The 25,947-nt window shown below is 44.6% G+C and overlaps 2 protein-coding genes across 5 annotated transcripts in view; both read left to right on the forward strand.

The window, feature by feature from the left end:
- The window catches only part of pltp (phospholipid transfer protein), a 56,270-nt gene extending 47,512 nt beyond the window's left edge, over positions 1-8,758 (forward strand). For all 3 annotated transcript variants that reach the window (XM_048550433.2, XM_048550431.2, XM_048550432.2), the window contains exons 13-16: positions 897-939; positions 3,116-3,179; positions 4,417-4,493; positions 6,359-8,758. In XM_048550433.2, the coding sequence (XP_048406390.1) occupies positions 897-939; positions 3,116-3,179; positions 4,417-4,493; positions 6,359-6,466 (292 nt within the window). In that variant the 3' untranslated portion in view covers positions 6,467-8,758. The remainder of the gene's footprint in view (positions 1-896; positions 940-3,115; positions 3,180-4,416; positions 4,494-6,358) is intronic.
- An 8,353-nt stretch (positions 8,759-17,111) lies between these two features.
- The window catches only part of LOC125461387 (dysbindin-like), a 30,763-nt gene continuing 21,927 nt past the window's right edge, over positions 17,112-25,947 (forward strand). Inside the window, exon 1 of one of the 2 annotated variants that reach the window (XM_048550109.2) lies at positions 17,112-17,513. In XM_048550109.2, coding sequence (XP_048406066.1) covers positions 17,477-17,513 — 37 coding nt within the window. In that variant the 5' untranslated portion in view covers positions 17,112-17,476. Of the gene's footprint in view, positions 17,514-20,796; positions 20,891-25,947 lie in introns of those variants that run through there. The other variant, XM_048550110.2, reaches the window with a different exon arrangement.

The raw sequence follows: 25,947 nt of genomic DNA on the forward strand, positions 1-25,947 counted from the left end.
TGCGGATGCTGGAAATCAGAAACAAGAACAGAAGTTGCTGGAAAAGCACAGTGGGTCTGGCAGCATCTATGGAGAGAAAGCAGAGTCAACATTTAGGTCCACTGACCCTTCGTCTGAACTAATGGTAGCTATGGAAACGTTTTTACGCAGATGGGGTGGGGGAGTGGTTAAGGAGTAAACAATAGGTGGAGAGAGAGAGAGAACAGTTGGGCAGACAGAGGACTATATAATGCTCAGACTGGGAGAATGAATAGCTGTCATTAATGGCTAACAATGGGTTGTGTGTAATAGCCAAACATGTCATAACAAGGCCCGGTGTGTGGGGTTGAGCTAAGGACACGGGAGAAGGTGCCTCAAGCCCTAAAAGTGTTGAACTCAATATTGAGTCCAGAGGATGTAGAATTCCCAAGTGGAAAATGAGATGCTATTCTCCCAGCTTGCGCTGTGCTTCATTGGAGCACTATCAGCAAGCCTGAGACAGATATGTTGGCCAGGGAACAGGGTGGTGTGTTAAAGAGGCAACTTTTTACTCGTTACTCCTCCCCAAAACCTATCTTCTGTGTATGAACCAACATTTTCCTAACGGCCATCAGTTCTGAAGAAGAGTTACAGGACCCAAAACATTAACTCTGATTTCTCGCCACAGATGCGGCCAGACCTGTTTTTGTTTAAATATAGAGATGTTTATGTTCATTGGGTGAGAATGCATGTAGGAATTACTGTTTAATCATTGGAAGTCTCAGATCGAGAGGATTGAAGCTCAATAACTTATGAAACAAAGCTCTAAGGAGCAGCGAATTTAGAGTCTGGAGTCAGGACTCTGGATTGCTCCTTGGTACTATAGGAAGATTCATTTAAATAAGTGCATTTCTATGTTTGATTTCCTTTCTCTACAGATTCAAGATGCATTCATCAAAGTCCACTCTGGAGTCACTGGCAGTGAGTAAACATAGAAGGAAACTTATCGAATCTGTAGGGTCATCATCTCCTCCAGAACCCCCTCTCTTAGCAATCCATCAAAATCAATGGAAATAATAATCTGATAAACCCTCTTGTATTATCACTGTTACCGTATTGTAACTAGTGGGGTGTCACAGGGATCAGCACTGGGGCCACCAAGATGATAGCCAAATTTGCTGATGACATAAAAATAGGGAGAAGGACAAAAGCTAGCACCCAGGTTCAGTAGGTCATAGTGAAGACAAATTTGGCCTTTATTTGAAAGTAGGGAGGTTCTGTGAAACCATATGAGGCAGTAGTTAGATCACAGCTGGAATACTGTTGAACAAGTTTAGGCCCCTCATCTAAGGGAAGATATACAGGCCTTGGAGGCAGTCCAGAGAAGGTTCATGAGGATGATCCTGGGTTTGGAGGGACTGCCTTGAGGAGAAATTGAGTAGGTTTTCTGTACTCAGAATTTAGAAAAACGGGAGGAGACCTTATTGAAACGTAGAAGATTGCTAAGGACCTTAACAGGGTGGACATGGAAAAGTTGTCTCAGAGATAATGGGAACTGCAGATGCTGGAGAATGCGAGATAACAACGTGTGGAGCTGGACGAACACAACAAGCCAAGCAGCATCTTAGGAGCACAAAAGCTCCTAAGATACTGCTTGGCCAGCTGTGTTCATCCAGCTCCATACTTGGTTATCTTGGAAAAGTTGTCTCCTATTTGTGGGACAGTCTGGGACTAGAGGGCACAATTTAAGAATAAAGGATCACACATGCTAAGAAGCGATGAGGAGGAATTTCTTCTCTAATGGAATAGTGAATATACAGGATTCTTTACCATAGAGGGTAGTTGAAGCTGGGTCAGTAAGTACATCCAGGGCTGCGAGACAAATTTTTTAATCATGATGTGGAGGTGCGGGCGTTGGACTGAGGTGGAAGAAGTCTGAAGAAGGGTCTAGGACTGGAATGTCAGCTTTCCTGCTCCTCTGAGGCTGCTGGGCCTGCTGTGTACATCCAGCTCCACACCTTGTTACCTCAGAAGTCACACAACACCAGGTTATAGTCCAACTGGTTTATTTGAAATCACAGGCTTTTGGAGCACTGCTCCTTCAGGTGAAGTGGCTCGATGAAGGAGCAGTGCTATGAAAGCTTGTGATTTCAAATAATTCTGTTGGACTATAACCTGGTGTCATGTGACTTCTGACATTTTAATCATTAAGGGAATCAAGGGTTATAGGAAAATGCAGGAAAGTGGAGTTGAGGTTTCTCAGATCAGCCACGATCTCAGCAAATGGCACAGCAGACTCAAGGGTCTTTTTCTGATGAAGGGTCCAGGCCCAAAACGTCAGCTTTCCTGCTCCTAAGATGCTGCTTGGCCTGCTGTGTTCATCCAGCTCCACACCTTGTTGACTTGGATTCTCTAGCATCTGCACTTCCTGCTGTCTCAGACTCAAGGGTCTGAATTGCCTACTTCTGATCTACCTCTTATGGTTTTAGTGGTGTAGGTTCTTTCAAGAAAACCCTAACCAAACAAAATATCAGACACTGGGTTACAGGAGTCCTGCGCTGTTGGTGAAGTGCCCATTTCCTCTTAGACTCGCTTCCTTTCCCAGCCGTTGTTTATATCACTCAGTGAGAATGACGGGTACCCCCGGCCCTGAAGCATCATGTGATAGGGTACTTTTCCTCCTGCCTGTCCTCAAGTTATCACTCAGGAGCCTCTACTTGGGCATTAAAGCTTTTGTGACGGTGACAAGGCAGGGCTGGTCTAGACGGTGACGGTGACAGGGCAGAGCTGAGCCGGACAGTGACAGGGCAGGTCTGGGCTGGGCCGGACGGTGTCAGTGACAAGGGTAGGCCAGACAGTGATGATGACAGGGCTGGGCCGGACGTTGACAGTGACCGGGCAGGGGTAGCCCGGACCCTGACAGGGAGGGCTCGGCCAGGTGGCGTCGGTGACAGTGACAGGACAGGGCTGGGCCGGAATGTGACAAGTCAAGAGTTGGATCATGTGTTGCACTAGCATCATGCTGTCAGTAACATTGTGAATCGAGACCCTCTATAATGCAGGCCAGCAGGTGGTAGCAGTGCATTACTGAGACTGTGAATGGTTTGATGTTGTCTCATATTCAGAACGTGATCTGACAGATCCCTGTCTCTTTCAGCTGATTCCTCTCCAAACTCCAATGAAGGCTCTGCTGCACTTTACTGTCATGCCAATTATCAATGGTAAGTGTTGCACTCTGTGTAACAATGGTCAGTATTCATGCTGTCAGCTCAGTGTCCATTCTCGGTGTCCTGGCTAACTACTGGTGGAGTGTGTACAAAACTGTGCCGATGGGTTGGTAGTTTATAGACTCGCTGTCTCTCAGTTGGACAAGATGAAACAATGATTGCACTGCAAGGGTAATTGGTAGTTGTGGACATGCTGGGACAGTGGACATCTGTTTCAAACTCTTTTATAATATCTCTTGCACATGTACAAAGTCCCAAGTATAACCAGAGCAGCTAGCGAAGGTGTATAAACAAGCAGGTTCCCTCCACTGTGCTGTGACTCTGTAAAGCACACTGGGTATTAAACGGCCCATGTTCGGTGGAGTATCGAACAATGTAATCACACAATCATACAATCCGTACAGTGCAGAAAGAGGCCCTTCAGCCTGTTGAGAGCTCCAGAGAGCATCTGGCTCAGATCTACACCCCACCCCACCCCGACCCTGTGACCCTGCATTTCCCCACAGCTAACCCACCTAGCCTGCTCATCCCTGGACACTAGCAACAATTTAGTGTGGTCGATCCACCCAAGCTGCACATCTTTCAACTGTGGGAGGAAATCGCAGCACCCAGAGGAAACCCACGCAGACATGGGGAGAACGTTTGAACTCCACACAATAGCTGGTCCCAACATTGTCCCTCTGATATTCCCATCTGTGTGGATACATATTCCAGGAGATCACTGCAGAGTACGGAGAGTAGAGAATCTCTATATTTTTCCACTTTGAAGAACTCCTGTCCTGGGTCTTCCTGAAGAATTTTATACTGAGCCCAGAATAGTCTTGCTAGTGGCTAACCCCAAAGGCAAACTAGAGCATTCAGAGCCCAAGATTCAGTATTGCAGAACCTTTTTGGATTGAATCAAAGGACCATAGAATGATTACAATACTGCAGCAGGCCATTTGGCCCATTAAATCTGTACGAGCTCTCTGGGAGAGCAATCTCCTGTCTCTGTCTCCCCTGTCATCTCCCCATCTTCCTGCAGATCTTTCTTTTCAGGATAATTCTCCACTTTCCCCTTTGTCGGCTGTGATTTAACTCCAGACCACTGGCACAGACGGTCCCCTGGAAAGAATTACAATGTGTGTCCTGTTCCCAAGGGTCAGGGGTATGTAAGTGATATGGACGTGCGAACACCGTGTCCAGTACATGAATTGACAATCAGCCTGTTCCTATTTTACTCTCTATTTAGCACGGACTCTGGAAGGAGTGCAGATCCCTCTCCCGGAAGGAATTGACCTGATCAATGAGACGATGAGAAACCACATGGTGGGTAGCCTCCAGTACGCTAACTATTTCTTGAATCTTCACCAGGTTCAGTAAAGTCTGATCGGGAACAGTCAGAATCATCAAGATGTACAGCATGGAAACAGATTCAACTCGCCCATGCTGACCAGATATTCTACATTAGTTCCCTGGTCCTAGTTCCATTTGCCAGCACGTGACCCATATCCCCAGGACCATAAGACACAGGAGTGGAAGTAAGGCCATTCGGCCCATCGAGACAACTCTGCGATTAAAATCATGGCTGATGGGCATTTCAACTCCACTTCCCTGCACTCTCCCCGTAGCCCTTGATTCCTTGTGAGATCAAGAATTTATCAATCTCTGCCTTGAAGGCATTTAACATCCCAGCCTCCACTGCACTCGTGGCAATGAATTGCACAGGCCCACCACTCTCTGGCTGAAGAAATATCTCCTCATTCCTGTTTTAAATTTACCCCCTCTAATTCTAAGGCTGTGCCCTAGTCTCCCCGCCTAACGGCAACAACTTCCCAGCGTCCACCCTTTCTAAGCCATACATTATCTTGTAAGTTTCTATTAGATCTCCCCTCAACCTTCTAAACTCTAATGAATACAATCCAGGATCCTCAGCCATTCATCGTACGTTAAACCTAACATTCCAGGGATCATCCGTATGAATCTCTGCTGGACACGCTCCAGGGCTAGTATGTCCTTCCTGAGGTGTGGAGCCCAAAATTGGACACAGTATTCTAAATGGGGCCTAACTAGAGCTTTATAACGTCTCGGGTGCACATTGCTGCTTTTATATTCCAACCCTCTTGCAATAAATGACAAATCCCTCTTAAACCCTTCCTATTCATGTACCCATCCAGCTGTCTGTTAAATGTTGTAAATGTACCAGCTTCCACCACTTCCTCTGGCAGCTCATTCCATACACACCCCACCCTCTGCATGAAAAAGTTCCCCCTTTGGTCACTATTAAATTTCTCCCCTCTCACCTTAAACCTACGCCCCTCTGGTTTTGGACTCCCCTACCCTGGGGAAAAGTTGTCGCTGATTCACCCTAACCATGCCCCTCGTGATTTTATAAACCTCTATAAAATCCCTCAGCCTCCGACACACCAGGAAAAATAACCCCAACCTATTCAGCCCCTCCCTGCAGCTCAAACCATCCATTTCTGGCAAAGTTTCACAACATCTTTCTATGTTGTCACCTTCGGCCTGATCTACATGTTGATTACTCTGTATCCAGCGCCATACAGTACCCTAAGCTGTCCAGTTCTCTATACATATCATTATAAAGTAGGTGCTGTATTAAAGGTCATGCTAAAGGCCACATTAGTGTGGAGATTTTCTGCTCTAGCTTCCGTAAAGTTTAATACCAATCCCCGATCTGTCGATTTAAAAACCCTGTTTATAAACTGGGTCAGGCAAGGCATGGGGAGTACAGGGTAGGAGGGCGAAGGGTGCGGATATGGAGGGGCTGTGGGAAGTTAAGGAGGTGGACATGTGGTTAGGCTGAGCATTGGGGAATAGGGCACAGGCTGAGGGATTTTTTTTCTGGGGAAGCTGTGGTAAGCTGAGTCCTCTTCGATTAAAACCCACAAGGACAGGTGGAAGGGCATTTCCCCCTCTCTCTGCTCCAGTTAGTTTGAGTTCTTGACACCGGTGAGGCGTGGCCAGTCATTGTGGCATTAAAAACCGCTCCAATAGCTCAGGGGCACAGCTTTCTGATTGTCGGTCAATCACTGGCCCCTAGACATGGTCACCATCTCCAACCTCGCACCTTGCTTCATTACAACTGACGCTGGATTTAGGTTCTTGATTTTTAAGCATTTTTGTCAACAAGACTAAGTTTTTTGGGATTAATTGTTCTTTGTAATTCCCAGGGCTTTCTGTCAATTGGAGCGGACTTACATTTTTACAAAGGCCTGAGGGAGGTTATTAATATGAATAAGCAGATACTCTCTTCAAACAATACAACTGTCAGCAACTAGGCTCCATTTTTGAGAAGAATGAAGACCTCCGCATAGGATGCAAAGATCCTCAGCTCTATTATTACTTAATCATTACTCTTGTATTTTATTAACCTAACACTGGCCTGTAGATCTGTGCACTTTGTCTTAACAAGTCTTGGGGATGATTTTCCCTCGCCTTGGGCAAGTGTAGAGACAAACAGTTCAAGCGTTTATTTGCACACTGGACAAGAATCCAAGTCTAAGGTGCTGATTATTTATTATTATCTTCTGATTGGGTTTCATCTTTATAAATTGATGAGTTGCTCTCACTTAACACTGCGGCACACCTTACAATGGTAACACCATCTCCGAATCCCGAACTCATCCTCTGGTACAGTAGACTCAGAGTAAAGGGCCACAATTCACAGTTAGGTGACAGTCTAGGGATCCTATATCAACATTTCATCACAATGCCAGGACAATTACCATTTACAATGGGGCTGGTCAAAAATGTGGCTCATCAAGCGTAAAACCAACCTTGTAACTCAGTGTTAGATAGATTACAGTAAAATTCACATCAAGAGACTCTGGAAGAATACTCACTGTATAAATGAAGCAAAACACACCCTCTTTGGTATGCATACTGTTATCCTTAGCTGCATGTTCAATGTCATATTTTAATACTGAATATTAAAGACAGCTAGAAATTAGTTAACTAATTAAAACAATGACCTCCTAACATAGGAATATGTCAAATTATTGGACCTGATTTCTAGTGTGTGGGCCTGAAGGCATTGCTTCATTCACAGTCTGTTGTTAATGGAGACATAACTTAGTGAACGATACTTATCAGAAGCTTTAGATTCCCTACCTTGTGGAAACAGGCCCTTTGGCCCAGCAAGTCCACACCGCCCCTTGAAACACCCCCCCAGACACATCTCCCTATAACCCTCACACCCCTGAACTCTACAGGCAAGTTAGCATAGCCAATCCACCTAGCCTGCACATCTTTGGACTGTGGGAGCACCCAGAGGAAACCCACGCAGACACGGGGAGAAAGTGCAAACTCCACACAGACAGTTGCCCGAGGGTGGAATCGAACCCGGGTCCCTGGTGCTGTGAGGCTGCAGTGCTAACCACTGAGTCACTGTGCTGCCCCAATCAGCTCTGCCTCAATCAGCTGCCCATGAAATCCCTGAGCCATCTCAGTTTTCTGTACAGAAGGATGTCTTTCTCTGGAAACTTTCAGGTCAGGGAGGAGATGGCTTGACCCTTGATAGTCAACTCTGTGTGAAATATCACTGTTGTAGGTTTTGATCATGAATAGAACCACTGAAGTTCCACAGTGAATTCCAGTCCCCTGCCATAACTCCAGGAATTGGGGAAAACCCTCTCCCATATAATTACCAGGCCATACTGAACAATGTGTCACACATACACATGCACTTTTCCTTAATCAAGAGAAAAGGCAAGACCCAAGCAGAAATTTGTTCGGCCAGTATGTTTTCCCCTGTTCATTTTTGGCCTTTTAGTTAATTTCTTTCCTGCATTTCTCATTTCTCAACATGAAGGATGTCAGGACAACAGAATCATTCCCACTTTGAGGACTCACATCAACTCCAGTAACTATTTGTCATTGTTCCAGTTCCCACAACAACCATAATTTGCCATCACTCTGAGTGAGATTTAGTGCCAATTTAAGCACCAGCGTCAGGCTTAACCCTACTGAAACCCATAACACGTAGAACACGCAAACAGCCAACATATAGCAGAAACTTCCATCAAATTGAGGTTACAAAGATCAAGGACTATCTTCAGCCCTTGCTTGACTAGGGGAGTGGTATGCAGAGATGTTAAATGGATGTGTCATACATTTGATGTAATGGGTACTTACAGGTAGAATATTACATGTTGTTAATGATGCTGGTCATATCATACCAACAGAAAGTTCTGTAGTGTTTCTGAATAAGTTATTCCAAATACTAGTTGTATGGACAGCCATTCGAAGTGTATTCGGTGTAGTAGTAAACCATTTAGTATTACAGTGTGTGTTAATTGCACATAGTGGTGTAACCTATGTGCTTCGACGCATATAGCATTGTCGGTGAAGACAGAGGTGCACCGATGATGTTACCTAGCAGAGTGACAGAATGTCTGCATCCAAACACACCGGCTCAGCGAGCAAGTCTACAACCTCAATCCACAACCCGAGCTACAAGCCTTTTCAAAAATGGGGTAACCAACTCTTATATATTCACACACTTCTGTACTTCTTCCAATGAACAATTGTATCATTAGCTGTTTAATAAAGACAGTTGTATTGTCAGAAAAGCGTGCCTTGTTTTGTGAATGTTAGAACCAGAGTCAAGGGCTGCAGCCAATCTTCTCTGTCCGCTGCAATGTGTGTTACATTCAGTGGGAATATATATGTATTTTATTCAATAAGCTAATACAGGCCTTGTGGAAATGCAACAATCCTTATTGTAGCCACACCACTGCAATCACTGTTTTATACCGGGAATCAGCACAAGGCAAAGTTAAATAGGAACACATCTTCAAACAGACAACTCATATCTCTCAATGTTAGACTGTTGGCTCAAGTTTATAAAGCATGAGCCTCTTACTCATAGGATCATGAGTTGAAATTCATGCTGGGTGCACTTGTTTTGATTTCACAATTGAGGATGGGTCATTTACAGTGGTCAAGGCTGACACAACAGATTTTGATCATTAAGTGAATCCTGAAAAAGGCAGGAAAGTGAAGTCGAGGATTATCAAATCAGCTGCAATCTCATTGAATTGCAGAATGGACTTGATGGGCCAAATAGCCCGACTTCCTCTCCTACACCTTAAAGTCATAGGGTCTGTCTTCATGTTATACAACCTGTTGATCCAAATCGTCCATGCTGTCCAGACACCCTAAATTAATCCAGTCCTGTTTGCCAACATTTAGCCCATATCCCTCTAAACCCTTCTTATTCATGTGCCCACACAGATGCCTTTTAAATGCTGTAATTGTATCAGCCCCCACCACTTCCTCTGACAGCTCATTCCATTCACGCACCACCCTCCATGTGAAAATGTTACCCCTCAAGTTGCTTTTAAATCTTTCCTCCCTCGCCTTAGATATACGCCCTCTTGTTTTGGAGTCCCCTACCCTGGGAAAAAAAGCCTTGGCAATGCCCCTCAAGATTTTATAAACCTCTATAAGGTCACCCCTCAGCCTCCAACAGTCCAGGGAAAAAAGCCCCAGTCTATTCAGCCTCTCCCTATGGCTCAAACCCTCCAACCCCCAGTAAATCTTTCTAAAACTTTTCTGAACCCTTTCAAGTTTCACAACATCTTTCCTATAGCAGGGAGGCCAGAATTGAGTGCAGTATCCCGAAAGTGGTCTAACCAATGTCCTGTACAGCCACAGCATTACCTCCCAACTCCTATACTCAGTGCACTGGCCAATAAAGGCAAGCATATCATCGAGGGCCGAAGGGCCTGTTCTATGTTCTATATCAAACACCGTCTTCACTACCCTGTCTACCTGTGAGTGCACCTTCAAGGAACCATTATGAACCCGCATTCATGGTCTCTTTGTTCGGCACGATTCCCAGGACCTTACCATTAAGTGTATCAGTCCTGCCCTGATTTGTCTCATGAAGCATTTTCAATGCAGCCAGCAGTTTGAACCCTAAAGAATAAAAGCAAAATACTGTAGATGCTGGAAATCTGAAACAGACACAAAGAATGCTGCAGAAACTCAGCAGGCCTGGGAGCGTAAGTGGTGAGAGATACAGATTTAATGTTCCTACTCCAGTATCACTCTTTTTCGGCAACTCATATCCCACTTGGGAACCCCGCAGACCAATGGTATCAATGTGGATTTCACCAGCTTCAAAATCTCCCCTCCCCCCACTGCATCCCAAAACAGCCCAGCTTGTCCCAGCCTGTCTAACCTGTTCTTCCTCTCACCTATCCCCTCCTCCCACCTCAAACCGCACCTCCATTTCCTACCTACTAACCTCATCCCACCCCCTTGACCTGTCCGTCCTCCCCAGACTGACCTATCCCCTCCCTACCTCCCCACCTACACTCCCCTCTCCACCTATCTTCACCTCTATCCATCTTCGGTCCGCCTCCCCCTCTCTCCCTATTTATTTCAGAATCCTCTCTCCCTCCCCCTTTTCTGATGAAGGCTCTAGGCCTGAAATGTCAGCTTTTGTGCTCCTAAGATGCTGCTTGGCCTGCTGTGTTCATCCAGTTCCTCTTCGCCCAGCTCAAGCAAGGTAACTGAACGATAGGAGGACAAAGGAATCATTTCAAAGATTCCCTGAAGAAATGGAACATAGAAGTTAATGCGTGGAAGTCCCTCGTTCTGAAGAAACAGACTCGGAAGAAACTCCTGAATGAGGGTCACAATTCTTTGAGAACACCTGGCAGCAAGTGGAAGTATGAAAAAGGAACGAGAGAAATGAATGTCAATGATCTCAAGACCAATGACTAATTCCACCCCATGGAAACACCTACTGAATGTATGATCACTGATGCAGTTCCAGGATTGGGCTCATCACCCACAGATCTCATGGCCAGTAACACAAAATTTCCTGGGTGGACGATCATACTCGTTAGTGATGGATTGCTGATAATGCTGATATGAGAACAGATGACATTAGTAGGGTAAACGGAATGACTAGACCAAATGAACAGGACGGTCCACGGTGAGACATTGAGAGAGATGATGGAGGTCTGAAGTTTGTTGATGGGCAGCGGTTCTCAATTCCTGACAGGGGCAAGGAAGGCTAGTCTGGCAGAGCTGCTTTGGGTAAACTCGTCTCCATTTGGAGACAGAGATAGAGACAGCTTCTTAGATTGCCTGGAGAGAATACAGTGAGAGGCATCCTGCCATTCATTGCTAATATAATGGGAACATGAAAGAGGGCAACACACTGTCTGTGGTAAATCCAATATCAAGCAAGGACAAAAATATGGAAATGAAATGTAACGTCTCCAGCTAGGAGAGGTGGGCTTAGTGGTGTTTCATGCCACCCTTTGTTTGGAGGGCTAAGAAGCTGTGTCAAATGTTAAATCTCATCAACAGACATTCTTATAGAATCCCTACAGTGTTGAAACAGGCCCTTTGGCCCAACAATTCCACAGTGAGCCTCAGAACATCCCACCCAGATACATCCCCCCATAACCTACCTAATCTACACATCCCTGAACACTGCAGGAAATATAGCACGGCCAACTCAACTAGCCTGCACATCTTTGGACTGTGGGAGGAAACCAGAGCACCAAGAGGAAGCCTGTGCAGATACGGGGAGAATGTCCACACAGGCAGTTGCCTGAGGGTGGAATTGAACCTGGGTCCCCTGGTGCTGTGAGGCAGCAGTGCTAACCGCTGAGCCACCACACCACCCCCAAATGTAAAGCTCCGTCAACTTCAATCCAGAAACCTATCGCTGTAACAAAGGAGCACCACTGTTTCTGCCTGGCTACGAACCGAGGACCTTTCATGTGTAAGTCAAACATGATAACGACTACATTACAGAAACATCAGCCTTGACTCAGTCAGAGATCATCATCATCAAAAACACAATACTACTACTTTTAGATAAACTATGCCATTGACACACTGGGCTAATGAGCTGTAAATCAAAACCCCACTTTCCTGGAGGTTTATCAAATGATCGTAGGTCTCCAGTTTACTCAGCTGAGAAACTCAGATCTCCAAGTTATTACACTTAACAAGAGCTTTTAACCAATGGCAGAAATGAAACATGAATTACAAACTTATAATTCCCTAGAACTTAAATTCTACCCCTTTTTAAAAAACAGATTCCCATACAGACAGAGGCAGGACACCATGTTTACCGTGGAAAAGGAACAGGGAGATCAGTGAAGCCCAGTCCTGGCACCAGTCTGCATTGCAGTGCTGATGGAGTTACTCTCATTCAATTCCCTTCCAATTCATTTTGACTCTTTGATGAGGACATGAAATTGTGACACACTGTCTTGATCTTTCATTCACCAGTTGGAAATTCACTTATTTGCTGTCTCTGAAAGTGGATTTTCACTTTTTCCTTTCAAGAAGGGAATTTGCAGAGACACGGAGAAATAGGGGCTGGCTGGATTGTTCCTTTACATTTCCACTCACACATGGGAGTGAGAGAAAGATATTTTCTCATTCAGAAGCTGGGTGTTTTCCAATGTATAGTGCAAAGCTGTAGTCACTCATCCAGGAACCAATAAGACATTGTTACAACCCTAACTCCCGAACACACATAACTGGTCCTAATTGAAAACCTAACCAGTACAAAACATCCCCTAGACACATCCCTGCCGAGCTGAGGTATCTAAACATCCTACCCATTGCTATCTTTTTTTTATTCATTCAGGGTATGAGGGCATCACTGGCCAGACAGCATTTATTGCCCATCCCTAATTTCAGAGTCATCCACATTGCTATGGGTCTGGAGTCACATGTAGGCCAGACCAGGTAAGGATGGCAGTTTCCTTCCTGAAAGGACATTAATGAACCCGATGGGTTTTTCTGACAATCAACAATGGATTCATGGTCACTATTAGATTCGTGGTTACAGATATTTTATTGAATTCAAATTCCAACATCTGCCGTGTCAGGTTTCGAACCCCAGTTCCCAGAACGTTACTTGTGTCTCTGGGTTAATAGACTAACAATAATACCACTGGGCCCACTGCCTCCCCAAATTGCTTGAATAGGCCACTTTGCAGATACAACACAAAATACGCCTTTTGCAGTCCCTTGGTTTAAATCAGTTTATTTTCCCATTTTTAAATCTGTAGTCCAGAAGAGGTCTTTATACATAACACTGACAGCATTGTGTGAAGGTCCAGTTAGCAGTGATTCACCTTTCTGACTGGGATAGCGGCTGCATTATACAGAATCTTTATAGATTACATAAGATTAAATGATCTCCTGATCTGGTTTCCACTGTCTGGCTGTTTGGACAGGAGTCTTACAGAGTATGGCATCTTATCCTGGCAATCTCTGCCAGCCCAACATCCTCTGAGATATCTGTGCTCCATCACTTCATATCTTGGATTTTCATCCCTTTCCCATTAGCATCTGGGTCATAATCTCCACAATTCCCTCCTTAACTCTCTTCTCCCCACTACTTTTTTTTTCTTTTCCTGTTGCCCCTACTCTCTTCCTTCCCTTTACCTCCTGCTTTTCTGCTACCATGCTCCTTAAAAGCTATCACATGTGTCCTAATCTCCCCCTCTATGTCTCAGTGCCAAATTCTAATTGACAATCTTCGTGTGAAACACTTTGGGACATTTTAGAAGGCTGAAGAGATTTTAAGTTGTTGTTGTCGGTCTTCAATTTTTTTTTTTGACTTTACACTGTTCCTTCCAGTGCAATAGCTGCAGTTAGACCATAGAGTCATGCAGCAAGGAAACAGGCCCTTAGGCCCAACTCATCCCTGCCAAACATGTTTCCCCAACTAAACTAGTCCCATTTACCCATGCTTGGCTCACATCCCTCCAAACCGTTCCTATTCATGTACCTGTCCAAATGTCTCTTCACTGTTGTAACTGTACCCACATCTACCACTTCCTCTGGCAGTTCATTCCACACACGAACATCCCGCTGTGTGAAAAAATTGCCCCACAGATCCCTTTTAAATCTTCCTCCTCATGTCCTCTAGTTTTGAACTCCTCTACTCTAGGGAAAAGACCTTTACTTTTCATCTTATCTACACCCATCATGATTTTACAAACCTCAACAGCAGAACCCAGCCACACAGTTATGAGTGTATAAGGAGTATAGTAAGGGGCTGAGTGTGCAGATTTGCAGGGTGCTGGTGTTGAAGATTATCATGGAGGAGGTGTTGTAATCCTTACTGATTGCGGTGTGTCAGTCAGGAAGTCAAGGATCCAATTGTGGAAGGGGGAGCAGAGTGCTAGGTCTGAGAGATTGGACAGTCTCTCCTCATATGACAGTCCTGTATTCCCAAAGAGATGGAAGGGAGACGAGAGAGAGGGAGGGAGTCCTGATGTTAGAGCATTCCTAAGTGTGGGACAGGCCTGATGGAATAAGTCTTTTCCAGCTGGTCAGTTTTGTAAAACTCCCTGGAAGTTTTGATAACATTCCAGGTACACTCAGAAATTCACACAAAGTGCTCACTATTGATCACACTGTTGATAACCTCTTCCATCGTGTTCCTGATGATCGAGAGTAGGCTGATGGGGAAGTAAGTGGCCAGTTTGGACTCCTCCTGCTTCTTGAGTACAGCACATACCTGGGCAATTTTCCACATTATCAGGTAAGATGCCAGTGTTGTAACTATGCTGGAACAGCTTGGCCAGGATGCAGCAAGTACTGGAGCACAGGTCATCAATACTATGGCCAGAATATTGATGCTTTGGTGAGGAGGAGACAATCAACTCCCCTCTTTTCAATCCCCTCTCAGTCAGTCACAACATTTCCTTCTCGCATGCAGCTATTACACTTCTGTTCGAACATAGTACTTGTCAAAATTTAGGAGCTAATTACAAGGCTTTCTTAACTTAGTGAAAGAAGAACTTTAACCCAAGAAAAACATTATAAAAGGTGAAGTCAAACACATGTACAAACGTAGATAATCAGATAAAAGGGATAATGTCTGGTATGGACAAGAAGAACAGACATGATACAGTTTTAAAGTCTGATAGTTTTTGTTGTTTTAAATATTTAACCTGAAGCCATGGTCAGTTAATTGTAGCAAGCATCATCAGCGTTGGCGTCCATTGCATTTCTGTCTGTGCTTTACCCAAGAATGACTGTTGTCTGACTCTCAGAAGTTCTGATAAACTTTCTTACTTGCATATTAATAAACAGAATCGTGGTCTTTGTGTTTTATTAGAATTATTCCATCATCTTTTCTAACACATGACTGTTGACAACAGGGTTACTACTAATGTACATTTTCATTTTCCTTCCTCCCCATCCCCAAGTTTCTCTGAACTTTTATATTAACATAAATCCAACAATTTCTTTAAGTTCACCATCTTCCCCAACTCCCATGACACACCCAAAGGCTGGATATCACAGCTATTACAGAACACTTGCTCTTTTATTTGCATTATTGCTAAATAAGGATGAACAATTTCTGTAACCGAACTATCATACTGAGAGGGAATTGATATAACTCTGTTCTCATTATCCCTAATCTTTGGTTGCCATACCCACTTCATGTAAAATCAATGCTTTTCTGTTCCTTCTGAATGTTGCCACTGAAGTATGAATAATGAATGTTTTGATTTTCTGAGAACTGCACTTTCTGATTTCCTGTCTCTGACACAAAACCACTGGCTTGGTATAGCAGCTGATCACAAGTTCGCTCTGCGCCTGGAATTTGACCAATTCTTTTGTTTCCTCTTGTGATCATTCTTGATCTCTCACACTCTCTCATGGTTCTGAAGCGTATTATTTGCTCTGAGGGTTTGTTGGCATAACAGAAGTTCTGCTTTCAATAAATAACTTGCAGATGAATTTCATGACTGAAAGATTCCCAGTCAGAAATTTTGACTAATAATGAGGTGGCTTTTACTGCTCTTTCGGCTTCCTAATTGGGTCCGTGGATGAACATGTATTCAAGCAAAACCTCTGTAAAATCAACTCTGCTGTGCTGAACACTGTGTCCGGGCTGGTGAAAAGCACTTCCTTTCACCTAGTTCGGATTCTTCAGCTTGCAAGTGCTCAATGATCCCATAGAGGACAATGAAGCACAGCAGCATTGACATCATGATGGAGAGAAATTTGTTATCACTTATATAAAATCATGATAATTTGTCCATCAAACTGTGCCAAGCTTTGTGTTCCAACATCATAATGGGGAGTCAGAAGAGTGGCGGAAGGCAAGGAAAGTGAAGGGAACAAAACCTGCTCCCACAATCTCATGGGGCATCCTGACCCATGTGCCCGAGAAATATCGCTGGGCCTGCTGCTGTGCACTTTATGGGACAGTGTAATTCAGGGATTCTCTGCAGGATCAGCGATCACTTAGAGATCTGCAAGAAGATCTGAGGTAGTCTGCAAGTAGTTTATTCTATTGTTAGTTTCCTATATGTTGGTTCGCCTCACCTCCAACTGTCTCCTCAGTTCTCATTATCCCTAATCTTTGGCTGCTATACCCAGTTATTCACACTGCTTCATGTAAAATCAATGCTTTTCTGTTCCTTCTGAATGTTGCCACTGAAGTGTTTTATCAAACAGCTTACCTGACAATCAATACCCAATGAGCAGAAAGTCCCTCCAGTTAAACGTTGGGAAGACAAAACAATTGCTTTTGGAACCCACTTCAAGGTGTTAGCAATGAAAGTTGTGAGACCGTGTACAGCAAACTCTATTAGGGCCCATAGTGTGTATCTGGGAGTGTTTGATCAGTGGATTGGGGCATGTTTCCAATGCTTCAGCATTAATATTCCTGACCTCGGTAATGGGATTATTAGCAAAGGCAGGCTGAAAAATAAATAACAAGAGCATTGGGCAAGATGTGACTGTAGCTCAAAGGTTACATTCTCCTGTGTTTTTACAACAAACAACATAACAAGCATTAACAGGAGCTCTGGGGGCGGGTCTGTAGACTGAATGATTTAAACAACTCGCTCCCAGTCCCAGACACTCCAATTGCAGTGGCGGGGGGGGACTGAGAAAATGAGGAGAGTTCATTCCTCGTATCTGACCCCAGGCGTACTCAGTAGGTTGGTTTACAGTTGTGCCTGAAGCCGTCAGCAGCCTGGCTCAGTGTTGTGTGCTGAGTGTTTTATTAATGCTGTGTAACTCTCAGCATTCACCACCCCCCTAACACCCCCCACCCCTACTGCAGCGGGGCTGCGTGGTTGGTGCAACATGAGCTGCAGTGATATTCAAGCTTTATGTCGCTGCTGCTTCCCACAGGGGGTCAGGCAGCGGAGTAGCACAGCCTTAACCTCCAGACGTCTCCTTAGCACAGCCGCCTGGCTCCGGAGATGCCAGTCGGCACCTGCTGACTTACCGCTGTGGACCCAGCACTGCAGCCGCTCTCTTTGGAGATGTCAGGCCAGGGCCAAGCCAGCAAGAGGACTCCGGGTAAGTAAGCACAACCTCCGAATGCAAAGGAAAGCTGGATCAGTTTAAAGGAATGTCGAGACAGAACTCGGATCGAAGCTCAGAAGAGACGCTAATGCAGAGACATTAACCACTTGCAACCCAGCCTGTGTGTGTGTGTGTGTGTGTGTGTGTGTGTGTGTGTGTGTGTGTGTGTGTTGGGGGACGGTGGACACAGTCAGCCGTCATCTCGCAGCTTGGAGAGAGTGAGAACCGAGGATGCGTTCAGAAACACGTTATTATCACAGAAAGGCACAGGCCCAATCCATCAGCCAAACTTCACAACTTCTCCCGTTTATGCAAGTTAACCTAAACGAGAAATAGTGAGATAACGAGGTGTAGAGCTAGATGAACACAGCAGGCCAAGGAGCAGGCATTATATGCTGTGTTATAACTGTGCTGTCACCCTTACACTGGGTAGGGACAGAGCTCAAGTGATTTCACAAGATAAGGACAGTGCTACAGTGAGGGCACTGAATGCAATTGTGAATACAGCGAATAGTTTAGTGGAGGTATTGGTTGAAATTTTCCAGCACTCACTGGATTCCAAGAGGTTTCCAGCAGATGGAAAAATCACTAATGTGATTTTCTTGTTCAAGAAGGGAGGGAGGCAGAATGCTGGAAACCAAGCCAATCACTTTACTGTCTGTGTCATTGGGAAAATCCTGGAGTCTATTATTAAGAAGCAAATAGCAGGGCATTTAGTAAGATGTAACACAATCAGAGTCAACATAGTCTGGTGAAAGGGAAATCATATTTGATAAGTTTGCTTGTAATTCCTGGAGGCTTTAACAAGTGAAATTTAGGAAGGAGAATCTGTAGACATAGTGTATTTAGAATTCTAGCAGGTATTTGATGAGCTGCCATAAAAAAGATTAATGTACAGGATAGGAACTCGCAGTATGGGGGACAATGTATAACCATTAAGGGTTGGTGAACCTGCAGAAGAAAGAGAGTTGGCATTAATGGGTCTTTTCCGTGTTGGAAAGAAATGAAGTGCCACAAAAATCAGACCTAGGCCTCAATTATTTTCACTGTGCCCCTCCTCCAAGTCATTAATACAGAGTGCAATGTATCCAAATTTGCTGATGATACATAGTAGGTGACAGGACATGTTGTAATGAGGACAGGAAGAGCCAGCCAGGGGATAATAGATTGTTTAAAGTGAGTGGGCAAAAACTTGGCAGATGGAGTTTAATGCAGAAAAGTATGAGCTTATGCACTTTGACAGGAAGATTAAGAGGCAGGCTATTGTTTAAATGGAGAGAGAATTCAAAAAAATTCCAGCACGGAGGGATCCGTATGTTCTTGTGCATGAAAGACAAAAAGTTAGTTTGCAGGTCCGGTAATTAGTTAAGAAGGTAAATGGAAACATGGCCTCTTATTGCTAAGGTGTTCACATTTAAAATCAGGGAAATCTTGCATGGATGAGTTGGACCAAAGGGTCTGTTTCCATGCTGTGTGACTGTAAGTATTTAAAACAGTACAGGATGTTAGTGAGGGGCTACACCTGGAGGACTGTGTACTATTTTAGTCCGGTGTTTAAAGATGGAAATATTGACATTGGAGGCAATTCAAAAGTGATTTTATTAAGCTGATTCCTGGGATGAAGGGGTTGACTAGTCAAGAATGGCTAAAGGAGCTATGCATTTATTCATTACCGTTTAGGAGAATACTAGTACTCTGAATGAACCATACAATATTCAGAGGGAGCTTGAGAAAAGATGATTGCACAGTGTACAGAAAATGCTTCAGTTATGACGCTGGTTAGGGACTGTGCAGCAGTTATTATTGGATAAAGTCAGTGCTCGAGTGGTCTACTGATGAGTAACAGTGCTGCAGTGATCAGTTTGGACAGAACTCCAGTGGTTACAGTTGGTAGGGACAATGCTATAGTCAGTACTCTGAGAAAGTGCAATGCTATCATGATTACACGAGTATGTACTGTTTTATAGTGATGACACTGGGCATGGACAGTGCTACTGTGGTGATTATAGGTAGTGAGTGACTGGTCCATATTGCAGGCAGGAGTGACCTTGCACAGGACTTATCTGAACCTGTGGTAATAATTTACAGTGACATGGGGCTAAGGTCAGGATTATACAGTGACAGCAGTCAATTTGGATTAGGCTGGCTGCTTCAAGAATGATTGGCCATGTTAAAAAGCGAGGAACAGAAGTTGATCACTAAAACTGCTGAAACTGAAATGGAGTTGGATGTGTCTGCAGCTTTGGAAGATAGGGGAGCTCTTTAATACTGTGATGTAATCTGCACACAGACTGCTCAACAAGCAGTTTTGTTCTTTGATGCAGGGCCTGGAGGAAGACTGCTGAGCCTCAGTCACTGCCACAGACCCTGTAACTGGGGCTTGTCACTGAGTCCGAAGCTGTGTTTAGTGTGGACCATCCCGAACTGCTGACAAATCAGTCCGTGCGGCTTTCTGCGGTTCAGTTCAGATGCTCAAATCAGACTTGGTGGGGGGGTAGGAGGTGGTGGATTCTGATGCTTTTAGGATGAGCTGTGATATTTGAAGAGGCTGACATGTTTAATGACGGTTAGCATGATTCAAGGAGTTGACATGATTTACCAAGACGTTATATTTTCAGGAGGTCAGACCTGTTTTAGGAAGAGCTGTCAGCAGCAAAATCTGGGTTCTTGATGCTCGCAGTACTGGTACAAAAGGTGTTATTTTGCTTTATGCTACATGGGCACGCCATTAGCACTGGCCAAACTCAGGCCCTAGCTTGGTCAGGGTGTGAAAGAGGGCATTCGACAAGGCATTGGAAGTTTGCACAGTCAGACTGCAGAGATTGAGAGTACAGTCAATGTCTAACACTGAGTTGCACCTCTGCTGCTATTTTGAAATTCCCACCTGCAAGTAAGGCCCTTTCTCCAGCACACAGAGTTAAGCGAACCTCCAACAACATGAAGGACCTGTTGAAGGGGTCATAACTATTCCAAGGCTAGCTGCTGATTAATTCCTACTGGATCTGGATAGATGTAGTTGGGGGTTTGCAGAGTTGTTTACAGGATGTAGCTCTGCATGTTGACATGATCTTGGCGCTGCCTCCTAGGGACTGCTTGGACCATACGACCCCACTTATGAGCATTCGAGTTAACAACCCCCTTGAGCTGCAGGACGATGGTGCAGAGGCAGCACAGAGAAGGACGTGCTGCTGGAGGAGGAGTGGGAGGGGGAAGGACTCTCATCAGGGGAGTCCTCACTCAGAATTTCCCACAGTTGTTTCTCTTTCCTCCAGCTCTGTCAGGAGCAGCAGGTACTTGCCTTCGCTTCATGAAGGAGGTTCCCACTGAATTCTGCCACCTTGTGGAATTGGGACTTGCAGCCTGAGAGCAAGGTGAGGATGGCACAGCCAACATCTGTGATGCTGACTGTATTTACTTCAGATCTTACCAGTCTCTTAAAAAAGAAACATGTTGACCGTCACTAAGGAGAAGGTGCTGGGGAAGCTGGAAAGCCTGAAGGTGAATAAATCACCCGGCTGGAGTCAGGAAGGGTCCCGTGGATAGGAAAATGGCGAATGTAACACCCTTCTTTCAGGAAGGAGGGAGGCAGAACACAGGAAACTACAGGCCAGTTAGCCTGATCTTGGTTGTGGGAAAGATTCTAGAGTCCGTTATTAAGGATGAGATTGTGGAATACTTGGAAGTGCAAGGCTGAGTCAGCACAGCTTCGTCAAGGGGAGGTCATCCCTGACAAATCTGTTAGCATTCTTTGAGGGGTTAATGAGCAAGTTAGACAAAGGAGAGCCTGTGGACATGATTCATTTGGATTTGCGGAAGGCCTTTGACAAGGCGCACGCAGGAGGATGCCAAATAAAATAAGAGTCCATGGTGTTAGGGGCAAGGGGCATGGATAGGGGAAAGGCCGACTGGCATAAAGCAGAGAGTGGGGATAAAGGGGCCTTCTTCAGGACAGTAGTTGTCACTGGTAGAGTTCCAAAGGGGTCACTGTTGGGACCACAACTATTCACATCGTACATTAACGATATGGACAGAGGAACTGAGAGCACTGTTGCTAAGTTTGGAAAGACAAGTAGTGTCAAAGAAGTGGGAGGGTGGGCTGCAGAAGGAGTTGTACAGGCCAGGAGTAGCAGATGGAGTATAACATGGGAGAGTGCAAAGTTATGCACTTTGGTAGGAAGACTAGAGGTGAAGACTATTTTCTAAATGGAGAAAGGCTTTGGAAACCTGATGCCTAACGGGATTTGGGAATCCTCGTTCAGGATTCTCTTAAGGTTAACGTGCCTTGTATCTGAGGAAGGATGTGCTTGTTTTGGAGGTGATCCACAGCAGGTTTACAAGAAGGATGCTGAGGATGAAGGGCTCCTACTCTGATGAGAAGCATTTGAGGACTCTGGGTCTATACTCCTTGGAATTTAGAAGGATAGGGGTTGGGATTTGATTGAAGTTTACAGAATACAGAGAGGCGTGGATACAGTAGCTATGGCGAAGATGCCTCGACCAGTAGGAGAGACTAGGACTCAAGGGCACAACCTCCTGAGTGAAGGGATGCCTCTTTTAAACTGAGATGAGGAGGAACTTCTTCAGCCAGAGGGTGGTCAATCTGTGGAACTAATTGTCACAGAAGAATGTGGAGGCCAAATCATTGAATGTAGTTACAACAGAGACAGATAAGGCCTTGAATAGTAAAGGGATCAAGGATCAAGGGTTCAAGCATCAGGATTGGACAATCTATTGATGCAACATAGAGAAACAAACAGGACCGGCTGTGTTTCAGCATCAGTATGATGTATAAACTCTTCGATTCCTGTTTAAAATCGATGTACATCTTCGACCAGAGTCTAACCACTTCACTTGATCCAAACATTGAAGGAATCGATCAACCCAGCTGCCGTTTTGTGACCTATGACCTTGCTGTGAATAGAAAGTTGCCTTTCTAACTGTATCATTGGTTTTATTCATTGCAACTACAACTGAAGTAAACCAATCAATCTGAGGCCTTTCCTTCACAATAAACAAATATACAGGAGAAATGTTGCTTGTATCAGCAGTACTGAGCTTGGAGTAAGGGAGTGTTTTGTTTTGGGGAATGGGGTCTCCCTATCTGAGTTAAATTATCCACTTGTAGCAAGCAGGCATTTGGGAAAAACATGAGGGAGCGGTTCATGATGACTAATGTGGCCGAGTCCTCCTTACACTGAGAGTGGGGAAAACTGTTCAGCCAACAATTTCTTTGACAATGAGTAGTGGAGAGTGGATATAATTCAACAGGAAGACGGGAATTTAAGACAGAACCTGATCGAGTAGATCCATCATCCACCACAGATTCAATGCAGTTTCTGACTGATAGTGGTGGTTGTGTTAATTAAACCATAATCACATTGTGAATGTAGGAGACAGTGGATCAGTATCGCACTCTGAGTGAGTTCTGTCTAGTCTGTAGCTGCCTGTCGTTCACACTGCAGTACAAAGACTTCCTTTGTGTACTTTCGACAAGGCCCTTTTTATTAAAACGTGGGAACCTTGCTTCCTGTGATGTGTGCAAAAGAGATGTCAGTACTCAGGAATCTCAGCTCGTGGTCATTCCCAGCCTGTGACAAACGTGCCTGGTGCATGACCTTACCATTGTCTGGATGGTCAGCCACACTTTGCATTGATTGTGAACATTGGCGTGCAGTTCCCTGCTCTGTGTAGGTGCTGGGTCTGGCACTTGAATAGATAATGGTTTATGAGCGATGTGCCACAACACCCCAGTGGCTCAGTGGTTAGCACTGCTGCCTCACAGCGCCAGAGACCTGGGTTCAGTTCCACCCTCGGGTGCCTGTCTGTGTGGAGTGTGCACGTTCTCCCTGTGTCTGTGTGGGTTTTCTCCGGGCGCTCCAGTTTCCTCCCACAGTCCATATACGTGCAGGCTAGGGTGGATTGGCCATGCTAAATTGCCCGTAGTGTCCAGGGATGTGTAGGTTAGGTGCATTTGCCACAAGAAATGCAGAGATACAGGGATAGGGTAGGGGGATTTGTCTGGGTGAGATGCCCTTCAGTGGATCAGTGTGGACTTGGGCCAAATTCTACGATCCTGTCATTTTCCTCAAAATTGTGACTGCTATCTATCTTGGAAATGCACCATGGCTGTCACATTGCTGCTTGTGGGATCTTGCTGTGTGTATACCGTCTGACCACACTGCAATAAAAATTACACCATTTCATTGGCCGTGAACATCCTGAGGTTGTGAAGACATAATGTAACTGTAACAATTTATTTTGTCTTCATTATTAATGACTGTGATAATGCAGCAGACAGCAGTATGTACTAGTGAGCTGATGTCGTAAAGATTGGTGACATGGTAAGAGGTGCAGACAGAAAGCAGAAAGCGATATTGATAGCTTAGATAGATTGAGACAGCTGATAAAACGGTGGCAGGTGGATTTCAACCCAGCTTAGTTTGAAGCCATCCAAGAAGCTTGGAAACTTACAGCACAGGAATTTGAACCAAAATGAGTGTTCTCAATATTTTGTAAATGGTGAGAAGCCAGAAACGTCAAAGGAAATCCATGGATCCATGTTCATCAATCATTAAAAGTTAGTGGTTATCAACAGCCCTCCTCATTTGGGCATGCCCCATTTGTTTAATAACACAACGTCAGAAATTGCACAACGCCAGGTTACAGTCCAAGAGGCTTATTTGAAATTGCAAGCTTTCTGAGCACTGCTTAATTCCGAGCACTGGGCAATGCTCTGAAAGCGTGAGTTTTTTTTAGTAAACCTGTTGGATTATTACCTGGTGCGGGGTGACATCTGACTTTGTTCACCCCAGTCTAACACCAGCATCGCCACATTTTAATCACACAAGATCTTTAAATACTTTAGGTGACAGCTTAAAAAGGTTGAACCTACTTTTGGAGCTTGTGGGTGACTGAGTTTCACAGCTGTCAGTGAACTTTGTTGGTGAGGCACAAAAGAAAATCAAAAATACTCGGAGAATGTGGTGGGCCAGCATTCTCTTTTTGGGCTGAATGGCCTATTTCTTTCTCAAATATTATATAATAGATGATACAAATGAGAGCCAATTCTGCTACAACATCTGGATAACTCTGGACACAAAGAATGGCAGTACAGAATTCACCCGAATTTTTGTTTTAATATATTCCTGGAATATGGGCGTTGTTGTAGCATTGTTACTCATCCCTAATGGTATGAAAGCCAAGTGGTTTGCTTGTCCAGTTCAATAAGAGCCAAATGCAGTGCTATTGGTCTAGAGTCACATGTAGGCCAGACCATTCCCTCCCAATGTCACTGAAAACTCCAAAGATTAGATTAGGAGGCACAATTCAATTTGTAAGCTCTGAAATAGCAATGGTTAAAAGGGTGATCTGGTTGATGTTTGACTAGGGTTTTGAAAGGAATTTACCTCCTGGTGGAGATAACTAGCACAAAGGCATACTGCCTTAAAATCAGAGCCTGGATGTTTCTTTAAACAAAAGGGAATAGAAGAGTGGAACTCTCTTCCTTAAATTACGTTGGGTGCGCACTGAATTCATAATTTTTAGTCTGAGATCGATACAATTTTGTTAGCCCAGCATATTAAGTGAGAAGAGCAGTCGGGTGGGTGGATATAGGATATAAATCAGCTATGATTTTGTTGAATGACAGAACAGACTTTGAAAGGACTGATTGGTTTCCTCTTGTTGTTTCCTTTCTCTGTCAGACCATCCAAACAAATCCGACTCTAATTCGATGTGTTGCACAGTTTCAAACTTTTAAGCATTGACAAAAACCATCTTGGGTTTGAGCAGTTGGGGTGACACGATGGCTCAGTGGTTAGCACTGCCGACTCGGAGCGAGAGACCTGGGTTGGATTCCAGCTTCGGGTGTCTGTCTGTCTGCTTGGAGATTGCATGTTCTCCCCACATCTGTGTGGGTTTCCTCCATGTGCTGCAGTTTCCTCACCTCCACAGATGTGCAGGCTGGGTGGATTGGCCATGCTAAATTGCCCATAGTGTCTAGGGATGCGCAGACTAGATGGGCCAGCCATGGGAATTACAGGGTTACAGTAGGGAGTGAGTCTGAGTGGGATGCTCTTCAGAGAGTCATTGTGAACTTGATAGTCTGATTAGCCTGCATCCACACTGTAGGGATTCTATGAACTGTAAGTGGGACATACAGTGAAGCCAATCCCAGACTGGGTTTGGATGAACGCAACTTAGCCTCTCCCTTGTGTTAGAAAACAACTGCGAGATAGTCTCACAGAACTTGGACTGTGTTCATTTGGCAGCTGGATTTCAAAATGTTTCTTGTGAGCCGAGTGAAAAGAACCTTCTTTGAAAATAAAATTGTTTGTTTTGTCAGTGCAATATGATAGCATCGCTACTGTACAAAACTCTACATTCAGTTGCTGCACAGCTACAATAGTGTGCTTTGACAATGCATTTG

The sequence above is a fragment of the Stegostoma tigrinum genome, chromosome 19, assembly GCF_030684315.1.
Source record: "Stegostoma tigrinum isolate sSteTig4 chromosome 19, sSteTig4.hap1, whole genome shotgun sequence".
NCBI lineage: Eukaryota > Metazoa > Chordata > Chondrichthyes > Orectolobiformes > Stegostomatidae > Stegostoma > Stegostoma tigrinum.